Source organism: Pipra filicauda, unplaced genomic scaffold, assembly GCF_003945595.2.
Source record: "Pipra filicauda isolate LSUMZ 115617 unplaced genomic scaffold, ASM394559v2 scaffold3_size10097308_pilon, whole genome shotgun sequence".
Lineage (NCBI taxonomy): Eukaryota > Metazoa > Chordata > Aves > Passeriformes > Pipridae > Pipra > Pipra filicauda.
In genome coordinates, this window is record NW_024104532.1 from 4,714,836 (window position 1) to 4,728,864 (window position 14,029).

At 44.5% G+C, this 14,029-nt stretch overlaps 1 protein-coding gene across 3 annotated transcripts in view; it reads left to right on the top strand.

Annotated features, from left to right (window-relative positions):
* HTR4 (5-hydroxytryptamine receptor 4) overlaps window positions 1-14,029 on the top strand; it is a 90,254-nt gene that overhangs the window by 67,407 nt on the left and 8,818 nt on the right. Inside the window, exon 7 of one of the 3 annotated variants that reach the window (XM_027718803.2) lies at window positions 1,734-1,809. The exons of the other annotated variants lie outside the window; for them this stretch is intronic. Coding sequence (XP_027574604.1) covers window positions 1,734-1,794 — 61 coding nt within the window. The 3' untranslated portion in view covers window positions 1,795-1,809. The remainder of the gene's footprint in view (window positions 1-1,733; window positions 1,810-14,029) is intronic. 3 annotated transcript variants of the gene reach the window in all.

The window sequence follows — 14,029 nt, forward strand, 5'->3', positions numbered from 1 at the left end:
CCCTATGCATGGGCGCCTGGGTTTGCCTGGGAAGGTTTGGCTGTAAAATTGTCTATGCTCACCTTGGGCTTCTTATTGTCAGCTAATTAATGGTTGAGCAGCACAGGCTTCTAGGTTCTCCTGGAGTTACCTGCTCCTCTGTCCTACCTTATGGGCACATCTTGTTTGCAGTCACAGGGCACACACAGACACACACACACATACACACGAGTTTTACATGTACACATGTCAGAGCACCTCAGACTCAACAGAAGGGCTTTGATTTTTCAACAGTGCTCCTCCCCTTGGCTTCCAGTGCAGACCTGCAGCACCTGCAGTGCTGAGAATTTTGGAGGCAATTAGATTCTCACAATCCACAAAATACATATATGAATGTATTGGGAAGCAGCAAAGAGGTGGTTGGACAGAGGCTGGTCTATGGAATATCACTCAGAAATATCAGGCACATTAAAGGACAGTTCTAATTTATACTCTCGTGACATATGGAAAGTTGTCTAACTCAGATGAATTTTTAGATGCCTGAAACTTGATTTCTTCACCAATCCAAATTCTCAGTTGTTGTTGCCAAAGTTTTTGTCCAGCTATGACAGAGATCTCACGAGCTCAGAGACAGCCTATGTGGTTAAATTAGCCTTACAAAGCTTTCATGCCCAAGCAGGCAAATTTTCAGCTATTAATTATGTTGTCACTGCCATGATGCTACATCACACCACTTCTGCAGTCTCCACAGCCAATTCAGTGGCTTTTAGTAGAGGAAAAATGGCCTCCACATCGGAAAATTTTCTTTTTCATTTACTGTATCAGGCTCTTGTTGGCTGGTCAGGAAAAAAATCAGGACAAGGAAGGGGGTTATGGCTGGTCAGTGCATTAAGAGGCACTGGCAATTGTCTGTTACACTTCAGAGGGTTGATGAGAGACCAGTAGCACCTTGTTCACAGCCAACAGTGATATATTTTTAAAGTTCATACCAGGTGCTGGCTTGCAGCCAGGTACAGTTCCAACTTTACTAAAGATTAAATAGGAACTGCTGTACTCCTGCACTGCAGTCTGACAAAGTCAGGGAGCTCAACTATTGCTCCCCATTCTGTACTTAAAAACCCAAACTAACATTTCCAGCACACTAGAGCTGTCAAAAGGCTCAAAGATCACCAGCCAGGGATCTACAGCAGCTCTGCATTGCCTCTGTAAATCAGATTTCTTAGCAGTGACATGTCAGTTATCACATTTAGAAATTAAGTGGCCCAGGTGCTACTCCCTGGACTTTTCTTTAAGAGGTACAGGTGTCTTCCTCAAAAGAGGATCCTCAATCAGACTAAAGGGGCTTGTTGGTACTCATTAAATTAGCAGGAGGAAGGCAATATCTAGGTACCAAATCCCTTCCTAGAGCAATCCTGAAGAGGTTGTGGAAAATAGGCTTAACTGAGCATTCCTGCCTAAAACCATATCAGGGAGACAGGAAAGGGATATTCTTGAAAAGCAGAATGATTCCCAAAAGGACTGCACCTGATGCCTCATACAGTTCTAACACAGTTACCACTACTCCTCTAGAAATCAGGTTTCCTCTTTAGTGGGAGGTTTGGGGATGTAGCTCTGACACTATTGGAATACAACTGCTCAGTGTTTGATGTTGGGCTAGTGGCAAAGCATTTTCCGATTAACCATCTCTGTGTTTTTTCCTTTCCCCCCCTTAACTACCTCACTGTGTCTGTCTTTCCTCCTTTCTGCACTAAAAGTGGCTGTTCCTCTGTCTCCAAGCTCCTCCTGCTCTTCTGCAGCAGACCAGCTCCTGTCTAACCATGAACATGCTCTGTAAGTCCTTTCTTTTATTACTGCAGCTCTGTGTCTGTTCGCTATTTACTGCAATGCAATTTGAAGCCTCATTTGATTTATAGCTGAAGATTTATGGGGTAGAGGCAGAAGCCCCAGCTGAATGGGAATGTTTCACCCCAGGACATGGAAGGTGGGCTCCTGGCTGCAGGATGCTGTGGACAGCAGGGATGCTGCTTTTTGGGAATGGTTGTTCTAGGATGGTTGTTCTCACTCCAAAGACAATGGTATGGCACTGCAGGGTCCCATCAGTGGGCACCACACAGAGTAAAACAAGAGAGAGAGAGTAGGTTTAGATTAGATATTAGGAAGAAATTCTTCCCTGTGAGGGTGGGGAGGCCCTGGCACAGGTTGCCCAGAGAAGCTGTGGCTGCCCCATCCCTGGAATGTGTCCAAGGCCAGGTTAGACGGGGCTTGGAGCAACCTGACCTAGTGGAAGGTGTCCCTGCCCGGGGCAGGGGGTGGAACGAGATTTAAGGTCCTTCCAACCCAAACCAGTCTGTGATTCTATGACAATAACAAGCTGGGATTCATTTCACATTAGAGCAGCACAACCTCCTCCTTATGTCACAGACTGTGCTCAGGATAGGAGAGCTCTCTGTGGCCCTTGACTGGACCAAGTCTGATCCATGCATAAAGCATACAGGACTTTTAATAATTCACAGAATCACAGAATATTCTGAGTTGAAAGGGACCCACAAGGATCATTCAATACAGCTCTTAGTCCTGCACAGGACACCCCAGCAATCCCACCATGTCCCTGAGAGCGTTGTCCAAACACTCCTTGAGCTCTGTCAGCCTTGGGGCCGTGCCCACTGCCCTGGGGAGCCTGTTCAGTGCCCAACCACCCTCTGTTTTGTCTCAACCACCCCCTGCTATTCTTAGAGTTTAGATACAGTCATAGGATGTGGAAAATTCCAGTACCTGTCTTTAGTCAGTTAAGCCTTGTGACAGCTCTGAGGCTTCCTCTTCCCTCAGGTGGTGTGCAGAGCTCCAGCTGGGTTCCTGCCACCATGGGACAAGCATCATGGGAATGCTCCAGGGGCCAGGCACTTGCAGACATGCAGCCCCAACATTAAAAAGATAAACAGAATATGTGTGAAATTGGCTTCCTGCTCAAGATGTTTCTGGAAAGAGAGCAGGAAAAAGGAGCAGTGCTCATTCGAACACCGAGAAAATCCTGGTGCTCACAGTGACAGTCTCCCTGTCTTGAAACTTGGATGACAGGTCACAGGGGCTGATATGACCAGCCTTTTGCACCTTCCATGGGGAGACACACAGAAAGCATCTGGCCCTTCCATTTCACACCCTCACAACAGCTCCAGCATCTCAATGTACCAGTCCCTTCCCCTGTGCCCCAGACTGTGTCCTTGGCATCCAGCTGACAAAGCCACAGACACCGGGGAGATAGCACAGTACCCACAAAACCTCCAACTATCCCAACAGATTTGCGGCAGGCAGGGGGTTTCCTCTCCTTTTTCCCTTCAGTGCTTTTGTTTATTCCTCATTAGGACACTCAAATTTTGAAGAGAGGCAGCAGATCTCAACAGTTGCTGTAAGACAGCAGAGTTCAAAGCGGAGAAGGCAGTTTCTGTTTCCTCCATCTGTGATGTTCCATAGCCAGGTTCCCTGGGTAGGATGGAGCAGACGTGGAGTCAGAGCTGTGATCAGGTTGCAGTCTGCTACCTGTATCAGCATTCAACCTGCTTTTGCAGTTTTGCACTCCAGAACACCCACCACTGATGGAGAACTAACCTCCAAAGTCTGGAGGAAATAATAGAACCTCAGACTGGTTTGAGCTGGAAGCTTAAAGCTCATCTCATTCCACCCCCCTGCCATGGGCAGGGACATCTTCCACTAGACCAGGTTTCTCAGAGCTCCATCCAACCTTGGGCTTAAATACTTCCAGGGACGGGGCATAAAGGACATTTCTCAGCAACAAGGGGTTGCCAAAATGTCTTTTTGAAAGCAGTCAGTGGGAGTTGCATAAGCTGCTAATTTGAGGTAGGCAAACACTAGTAGGGACCTCAGGCACAGCCAGTGTATCCCTGCTAAACAGGAAGGGAACACTGAGCACTTCTTGGAGAGCACATTAGTAGGAGAGGAGAAAACCCACAGCAACTTCAAGCATCCAATACTTCCTGGCCACCACTGAAACTTGAAGGATTAGGAGAGTCTGGGGTGTTTCAGAGCTGGTTGGATTGTGCCTTGGGTACACTCACATGTACAAGAGCAGCCATGAAGCAGAGCTCCTCAAAGGAGAGATCTTCTGGCCCTTTGCAGTGTCCAGGGCAGGGAGAGCAGTTTCCCAGTATCACCCCACACCACTCCAGATGGACTTGGTTCCTACATCTCAGGAGCCATGAACAGCAGCTCTGGTTTTCAGCAATATTCAGACCCTTTCACCATGTCCTGTCACCTTCTGGAAGGTTCCTGGGCTCCTTCATGGCTGAGAATTCTAGATCTGTTTCTGCTCACTAAGCTGCTGTCAGCAGTGCCAGCCTGTGTGAGCTGATGGGATGGGGCTGCACAGCTCAGACTCACTCAGACCCAGGTTAGGAGGCTCCTGAGGATTTTGCATGAGGCAGGTTCACAGCTCTTCTGGGGTCTAAGAGGCTTCACTGAGCCCTCTGAGCACAAAGGTCTAAATTGCAGCTGTAGATGTCTAACATGCCTGTTATTCCTTCAGTCCTTTGTGTCAGGTGTTTGTGAAATGTCCTCGTGTGAGTGTTTCTGTCTGCTTTCATCCCTCTGGCAATTTCTCCAGTGTCACTTCCCATCATATGGCCACATGTTGTTAGCCCTACAACATCCCTATGTCCGTCACTTTATTGTAACCCTATCTTGGTTGCAGTTTTTCCAAAAAGCCCAGCTGAAGAGAGGAAGCAGATGTGCTCTACAGTCTCCATCTTTGTGTGCTGCTATCTCTACTTTTCAGTGAAATTATTACCTCTGCCTGGAATAGTCCAAGCTGAGGTGCTGCCAAATCCTGTGACCCACTAACCCTTGAACATAACACTGTTCTCCTTGTTCTGCTAATCACAGGGAGAAACATCTTGATTTTCCACTATATCTATGCTAAAAAGTTACAAAAACCAGTCTGATCTGGTAAGACTTTTACATGATCTAGAGATAGAATTGGGGTGATAAAACTGCTGTTCTTCTGCTTCTCTCTTCATCCTTGTTTCTGTCCCTCAGTTGATTTTCTCACAGTTGTTATTGATGAGATACTCAGTGTGGCTGCAGGAAAGTTATTTGAGATCATGCTGAGGTTTTTTTAAGGCTAAAAAGCACTGAGAGAAAAGCTGTCAGTGCCTGTCATAGGAACACAGTTGTTCCAAACACTCCACGCCTCAGAAAACGTCTTTTCAACTTGTAACTCCAACCTTTTCCCAAACTCATCCTGGGATACTGCAAGACGTCACTGCCAAGGAGACGGAAAAGCTCCTTTTTGTCTTTCTTCCTACGTTTACAATGCATTCGTGAGATGAGGATAATCTCTGGTGGGAGTTTTGGCTGTAGTCATCCACTAGTTGTCTTGGAACGATGTTTCCGCAACAGAAATGAGGGGCTGCACAATTTTCCAAAGCAGTGTTGAAGAATGGTCTCAAAGAACAACTGGAAATACTGAGCCTAGAACAGGCTTCCAACTGGAAAGGGCAAGAGGAATGATCAGTCCTTCCTTGTAAGGCTGACACCAGGATTGACTGGGAAGTGTATGGCTGGCAATTTGCTCGGTAGATGCAGCACGTCCTCCCCTGCGAATGCCATGTGCTTTTCTCCAAGAGAAATGAACTCCAGTCCTGTGCAGTATATCCAAGCTGACCCTGGAGGGGAGGGCAGTGCAACAGTTCAGCTTGAATCCAAAGGGAAGTAAATATGCCATGGGGGGAATCAGGAAAGAGAGGAAGATCTCCCTTTTTCTCCTGGGTAAAAGAGGAAACCGGCACATGAGTGTGTGTGCTCGTGTCACTGGATTCCACTTGCACCACTGCAGCAGCTTCCTTGGCCCCTGCAGGGAATATCGTGCTGGGCTGATGCTTCCCCAACTGCCAGAAGCAGAAAACTGTGGAGCCAGCACCTCTGAAGGCTTCTCCTCCAGACAACATCCATGGGACCTCCAAGGGTGCTCTTCCTTAGGATGGCAGGGATTTCTCAACCAAAGTCGCACCTCCATCCTCATTTATTCCAGCCAATGACCCCGGAGTTGTGCCGTGTTTTAGCAGGACACTTGGAGACACAGGGCAGGGACAGGCCCTGCAGAGCCACGTCCTGGGATGAGCCGCTGCACCGTGGTGCAGATGGCAGCGCCATTTCCAGAGCTATAAACAGTATCATTGTCATAGCTCTTTGAATGGTACTGCCATATGTACTGGACAACCAGCATTTATGCTTGTGAGGGCTTTGGGCCAGCTGGATTTTCCCTCCATTGGGATGAAGCCAATTCCTGAGGTATGAATGAAAGTTGCATGCTTCTCTGGAGCAATTCCCCCTCAGTACTTATGTTTGAGTCTCCAAGGATCATCACACACTCATCAGCCTCCTAACTCACAAATTCCAAGTGTCCTGCACGTGGAGAGATTGCTGATCCATCTAAACCTCCCTGATTGGTCCAAGAAGAAGCAGAAAGTTCATGGGAATTTTGAGAGCAAACCAGTCAGGCTCTGTATGTTTGCCTTTAGCAAGTATTAAAAGTGAAGTGGATTTGACTGAGTGTGTTTGTCTGGGTGGGTGAGTGGAAAGTGTTCATCTCAAACAGTCGATCTCAGGGGTTGTGTACCTCACTGTGCTGCCCTCTGTTTGTACTGCTGAAGGAACAACAGCCATTTGCAGCAAAGAGAGAAGATCATTACGACACAAGTCATCACAAGTCAAGTTGACAAGCAGAGCAGAGCCCAAGGAGCATCAGGGCCATGCAAGAGTTTTGCTGCAATGTCCCATTTTTTGCCAGCTTCTTTTTTTGGCAAAGAAGAGGGGGAGGCCAGCAACTCTGAGCTTTGTTGGGCAAAGAAACCAGTATGGACTCGTGAAGACACACAGGCATGTGTTAGGGGAGGGAGTGCCCTGTTTCCCATGGAGCCTTCACAAATACAGAGATGCTTTTCCAGGAGCAGTGGTCCTGCTGGTGTGCCCATTTTCCTGGAGTGTCAGTCCCTTTGGAGGGCTGGCTCAGACCTCAGGCTGTGGCTGGGGATGCAGAGAAGGGCCAGGTCAGAGGGGGTAAATGCTTATGGAACCACAGCGGAGCTGTAAACTCTGCTGGGCTGTGGCTGAGCCTCTCAGCTGACAAATGCCAGATACTCAACATTAGTCTGATTTCTACTTCAGAAGAGACCACAGAGATCTGAAAACCCAGCACCAGGAAATGTGTTTCTGAGTCTGTGTGTTCAATATCAGTAATAGATTCCGATGACTAACGAGTCCAGGCATTTGTGACAAATATTCCATTTACTTGGCCACTGGTTTGGAGACATATTCTAAGAACTAATTAATTCTTTCAGCTTCTGGATTAAACTATTGTGCAAAACATCCTATCAAACAGAGAACATTATATGGTATGTTACTGTAATTAAATAAAGAGATAACTGAGCTCGAGAGATGCCCACAACACTTAATTAAGATTAATTAAGCAACATGATTTACAGCTGGAGAAGAGGAAACTGAGCAATTCAAAACTGGCTCGGCAAAGTGGCTGTGACGTGCTGGATTCATGAAAGCACATACTTTGTTTTTCAGAAGCACTGTGATGGCAGCCTCCCCAAGCAAGTTTGTTTAAAGAGGTTGGGTTTAGCCCCTAGAACACACCCATTCTCCTGACCAAACACAGGCATGTCTGTGAAACAGGGAGGAGTTCATACCTGGATGGCTGGAGGCTCAGTAGCACACCAAAAAATATACACAAGATTTCCCTTACAAGCCCTCTCCGAGACAACAGCTAGATTAGTGTGTTCTTAATTTCTTAGTCATAGAATCATAGGATGATTTGGGTTGGAAGGGACCTTAAAACTCATCCAGTTCCACACCCTTGCCATGGGCAGGGATACCTTCCACTAGACCAGATTGCTCCAGGCCCCATCCAACCTGGTCTTGGACACTTCCAGGGATGGGGCAGCCACAGCTTCTCTGGGCAACCTGTGCCAGGGCCTCCCCACCCTCACAGGGAAGAATTTCTTCCTAATATCCAATCTAAACCTACCCTCAATTTGAAGCCATTTGCTAAATCATTGGGCAAAGTGCATCTTAGGTTGCCTCAACTAACACACAGGATTGTAGGTAAAAATTGGGTTGATTTTTTAAGAGAATGGACCCCTGATTGTTGCAGTAGAGCCAAAACTTAAGTCAGTTACATTTGAAACTTGATGGCTGAAAAGCAATTTTCTGTTCCATTTGCTACATGTATCATTGCTTTTCTTTTCCTCAAGAAGGAACAAACATAAATTTGAGCAGCATTTATTTACCAAAGCAGAGGCTGAGGTGGAGATTTATAGACTATGTTGTCTCCTCTGAAGCAGAAAATAGAGAGGCCCAGGGGCAACTGAGGAAAGGGGATGGCACAACCTTCAGAAGTTTGAACTTATTTGTTTGCTTCTGCACTTCAGATTTGAAGGCAATATATAAAACAATGGACAGGGAGGGTCTGCCAGTTGTTGTGGCTCTGAAAGATATTCATATCTGCAGAAGGACTAGAAGAAAGCACAAAATAACAGAAAAGGCCTCATTTTAACAGCAGGTATATACAAATAAGGGTTTTACACGCACAGGTACAAACACAAAGAGACACAGAGTGCTGGGTTCAGTGGAGTATCTGAGTTACTACACAGTGTAGGACTGTGGTGCTGTGGGCATCGGGTGCATAGGTTGAAGGCCTGGGGCCACCAGTGAGAGATTCATTATGTGAGAGGGAAAAGAAGCTACTTCTGTGATCAGCCTGGCCCAGGAAAACAGCTCTGCCTGAAAGAATCGACCTCCCAGGCAGCACATGAGATATTCTCAACTGCAAACAGAACAAAAAGGCACCACCTGATCTCGGAAAAAAAAGTTGAGGTCCTTACCGGAATATGCCCAGCATGTTTTCACAGCTGTGTCTGACTGTCAGAGCAGCATTTTTCTCTTTAAACATCCTCCTTCAGCCTGGGAATCCCTTGGGCAGCCACAGGCTCTGAGATGCCATTAGTTACAGACGGGCAGAGCTCAGCCAGGTGAGCAAATGTTGTCAGGGAAAATGCTGCATGGACATGGGCCAGGTCCCACCCTGTAAAGCAAACCTGACCAAGACAACCTTGTTGACTAAGGCCGAGGGACCTAAACCAGCATAAAATGAGGAAAAACCCAGCTGGGGTTTTGCTTTCTTTATGTCTGTTTTCGGTTTTACATTTTAAATAATCTTTGTTTAAATCAAATACCGATATTTCTTGTGCTAGGTAAACTCTAAAGAAATTCTAATACCAATTCTCGTGTAGGGAGAAGTTTTATCTGTGGATCCAAGGGAGATTCTGTACCTGAGGCTCGCTGGGACAGCCCCTCTTCTTTCCAGGCACATTCTGGGTTCACGGGCTTTCTGAACTGCTTGTTCTGTGAGAGTGGTTGTACCTGTGCTTAGGAGTGAAACCTTGATAAAGCTGATCTTACAGAACAGAATTTGGCATAAGATTTGGTGACTTTGTGCTTATTTGTCCCATCTGAGCATATTGCTCTCTTGATTCTGAATTGTGATATTTAAATCATACAGTAACTGTTGTCACAGCATAAATGACAAGTATATTTATGATCTGTCTTGCCAGCATTCAGATTTAGGTGCCCACTGTTGGGGTTGTTCTTTGTCACTTGCAGGTGTAACTATGATATGTGACTTGAATGCCAGTGAAAATATGTATTCCACAGTCCCATTCCAACAAACTTCAGAGCTTCACATATGCTTAAAGGACTCAAACTTGGCTGAGTCAACCCAAAGACTCAATATTCATAAAATATTTTTGATTGTTTTCTGGCAGCATTTCATTTTATGTCAAGTAGAATAAATTACTGGTTTCACCTGAAACTTAATTTTCCCACCTTGTATTTCTGCAAGGAAACTGCAAACTTAATTGTGTCAGCAGGGGAAGGAATATGACTTGATCAGTGATTATTGTGTGCATTTCTCCCAGGTGATTGCCAGATATTTTGATTGCACAAGTTACCTCCTCCTGTGATCAAAATCAATACATCGATCAATGCAGCTCTAAAGTGTCATGTTCCAATCTACAAGGCATTTCTCTGAGGAACAATCTCAAAAAGAATTGCTGAGGGCTGTTTTTACTCTATGAATCCCACCAGAGAATAAATATCTGCTTGATTATGATCCCTCATTTCTTGGGTTTCTCTCATCCTCCCCCCCAAAAATATAAGCTGTTTGCAGCTGTGCAAATCCTCAGATTTTTCCTCTCCCGACACTTGGAGAAGCATCCTTGGACATGGCGTATTCAAATGTTCAGACTGAGCTTGACATTTTTCTTTTGGACATCTTCAGGAGAGATGAAGTTCTGCTCATTAGGATGCTCTGATGAGAAAATGTTTTCCTTAGGTCCTTGTTGCACACAGAAGTTCAGAGGGTCCCTGAGCCTAGAGGGGAGTAGTAATTGGCATCTCTTATATGAGATCCTCACAAGCAGATGTCTGGGAACAACTCCTGTTGAGATTGGAAAGGCTGAAGTCAGATAACAGGCTACGAGCACAGGATGTTTGGGGATAGAGCTGACAGAAAATGAGGACTTAGCAACCTCTGAATCACATCAAAATGAAGAAGCTGTCAAAGGCACCTCCTGTCCTCCCCAGTACGCTCCTTAAGATGATCCATCCTGACTGTGAAATAGCTCTTGGCAGGGAAGGTGGATGAGCAAAGGAAGCATCATCCTTCCTGAAGAACACACAGCCAGCCAGCAATATGTACTTACTGGCTTGGCTTGGGACCTGGTTTAACCAAGCTAAAAATGAGAAGAAACTGTTTATGAAAGCGATGAAGGGAATTAATGTTTGCAAGTGGGGTCAATATGGGGGAGCAGAACAGGATGGGGGGGAGCATGGAGGGTCTGCTGCCCTCAGCGCACCGACAGGAAACCTGGTGTGCATCGATCCAACCAGGGCTGTACGGAGGAGAATATGGAGATTTTACTCAAATTAAGCACCCACTTCCCATGCCCCCATCTGTGGTATGACTTTTATTCTTAATAGAATGCTTGCAAAATATGACTAGTTAAGATTTTGCCGTGTTAATATTTTTCATGATATGACGTGTAAAGTTTTATGAATTCGTACCCAGTGGGTTGTCAGAGAGAAACAGTCTGAAGTCAGGAATGAGCTACTTAATGTGTATCATAGAAATATTAATTGAAAAACCTGGAGTCAGAAGGAAAGAGGAGAGGAAACTTCCATTCAACACAATATGGTGCTTGCTCTCTGAGCTGTCCTTCCCTGGGAGCACGACGGAGAGCTAAGGAAAGGCAGCCAAATAAACTTTACCTTAAGTTTGTAAGACTTACTACAATTTAACCTACAACATCTCAACTAATTGAGATGTTAAAGGCACCAACAAGAATCTTTATTATTAATTTTGGTCTGGTTTTTTTTTGTTATTTGCTTTCACTGTGATTAAATTAACTGTTATTTAACTGGGGGTTTTATTATTTAGTTTTTGTGCCATTACTACATTACCAGAAAATATATTTTTCAGCTTTTCCCCTTAGGTGCCTTAAGATATGAACACTGCACAAGGAAACAGCCCCAAGTGGTTTTTTCACTATTTCATTCCACAGTCTTGACAAATGGCTTGTGGGTTTTTTTCCTAGCAGATAAAAAGTCTTATTATACCAGTGGTGAGACCTCCATTTTAAAAAAAAATCATTATCTTCCATTTGAATATTATTAATTGATCCTGCTTGTATTTCAGTAATTGAAACACCTTACTTAAAACCAGAAGCCTATTATGAGCCATCCCATCTGTGGGTAGTTATGAACTGCTCTTAATGTGCTGCTGTGTATTTCTAATGTGTCTGAACACTTCCAAGTGCTCTCCTAATTATCAGATTTGAGCCTCTTATGAATGTTGCATTAATTACGGTGCAAAAAATGAACTGTAGGCCAAAATCTGTAGCTAATTAGAGCATATAATGTAGTGCCAAGCTTAACATTAACGAGAGAGAAATGGAAATAGAGAGTTAATGTGAGAAAACAGGGAAAGTGCTCATTTTCCACAATGTGACACTGAATGACCTCTCTCATGTGCTTACTTGTTTACCCTAGTGTTTATAATTAGCGAATGGATTTTGCTCACCAAAAACAAATAGCTCCTTAACTGATTTTTAAGTTAGCTTAATTTCTGTCCTTCAGTGCCCAAGTTGCTTTTTCTCACGTGGAAACACCAACTTTTACAACATTAACAAGGAAATCTATAATGGAAGAAGTTAGCAGCTCTGGACTGATTCCATCAGCTTGGTTGCTGTGTGGATCTGATGTTTTTCATCACCAGTTGTTGTCACATAATACCCAAGTCCAAGGGTATTTTTTGTTCATAATACCCAAAGTCCAAGGCCTTTAGCTAAAGCTGAGCAGGACATCCTGCAGTGGGAAATAGGAAAATTATAAACATCATCCAGGTCAAGAAGAAGCATAAGGAGACTGGGAAAAGAGAAAACAGTGGTCAAATTCAGCAATCAAAGGGAGGGAGTTGGAAAGGACCACAGTGGATAATCTGTGAAATTCATTAATAGAGCCTAGCAATAAAAGGAATTAAAAAAAAGAAAGATGAAAATGAGCACTTGCCGTTCCAGGGAAACAAACTGATTGGGTCAAATGCAGCAAATGTTTTCAGCAGGAGAAAACAAAAGGGAAACAAGATGCTGAAGTGTTTTGACATTTCATTTCAAAATCGTATTTCAGGTTATTATTCGCCTGCACATTTAAACATGCTCCTTAAAAAAGATCTGCATCTACTTAAATACAAACCCAAAGGAACTGGACGGGATTTCAGTCTTGGTTTGCCAGAAGGAAAAAGATGAACATTAGTTTTGTACATCAGCCTAAAGCAGCAGTGCTGGTGTGTCAGTGCAGTCACATACCCAGCAGGCACTGTTGCAGTAATCCCTTGTGTAGCTCCAGTGACTTCCCTGGATCTGTGCGGGAATGCTGTGGTAATGTGCGACCGGGATGGTCTGGGAACATGTCCTGGAGCTGCAGGTCATTAAAGCAAGTGGCAGCCAGAGCTGGTTTGTAAGAGTGGGAGAACAGGGGAGCTTCATCCTTCAGGGATGATGGAACAATGGAAAAAGAGAGAAACAAACATATTGATAGGTGCTTTCTGTGTTTCCTGTGACTTGTCAGAGACAAAGAAAGTCTTTTTTTTTTTTTTTTTTTTTTATCCCAGTGTTATGTTTCTCTCATTCAAGGGCTTTGCCTACTTGGAGAACTGGCTGCTAATTTTAAATCTGAGGAGGCACGTAGAAGTCTTACAAAATATAGGGGAGGCTGCATTATGTAGGCTGGAGACAGATGTTTCTAAAACCTCAAACTGAAACTTAGTAAAAAATGATGAGGGCTTAATTCCAGCTCACAAGGTCTGAACAGCATTATTTGACTTAAAGATAATTAAGATATTCAGCATAGCTGCTCAAGAGTGGGAAAAAAAACACTTGTCATGAGACAGAGACAAATTTGTATTTAGATTTGACTACAGAGGACTTTAAATCAACATTGCTGTCAGAGCCATATAAATAATTTAGCAATCCAAACGTTTTCCCAAGATCTGGATTTTTACCATTCAGCTGCAATGGGAAAATTGAATTTTGATGGTATTTCTGTGCATTTTACCCATGTTTCCTCCAAGGACTGCAGAGGTCCACTGATATTTGCTTCCCTTTATGACTCGTTGGTCACCTCTGGGTTGCAGGTTAATCCGAGGCAGCACGAGGAAGGGACATGATGAGTTTAAACCTTATTGCTAAGAAATCTTGCAAGCACCTTGCTCATCTCAGAATAAGCGAGAAACCCACAAACAAACAACAGGAGCTCTTCATCCTCAAAGGATTAGATCTGTTGCTAATTTTGCAGCATGGCATATCAAATTGGTTTATGTTGTTCAGCAATGTTGATACACATTCAACCAAAAGAATTTCTAATTTCTGGCCTATTTTGCCCCAGGAATGATGGTGAGTAGGTAGGGGCTATTCTTCTT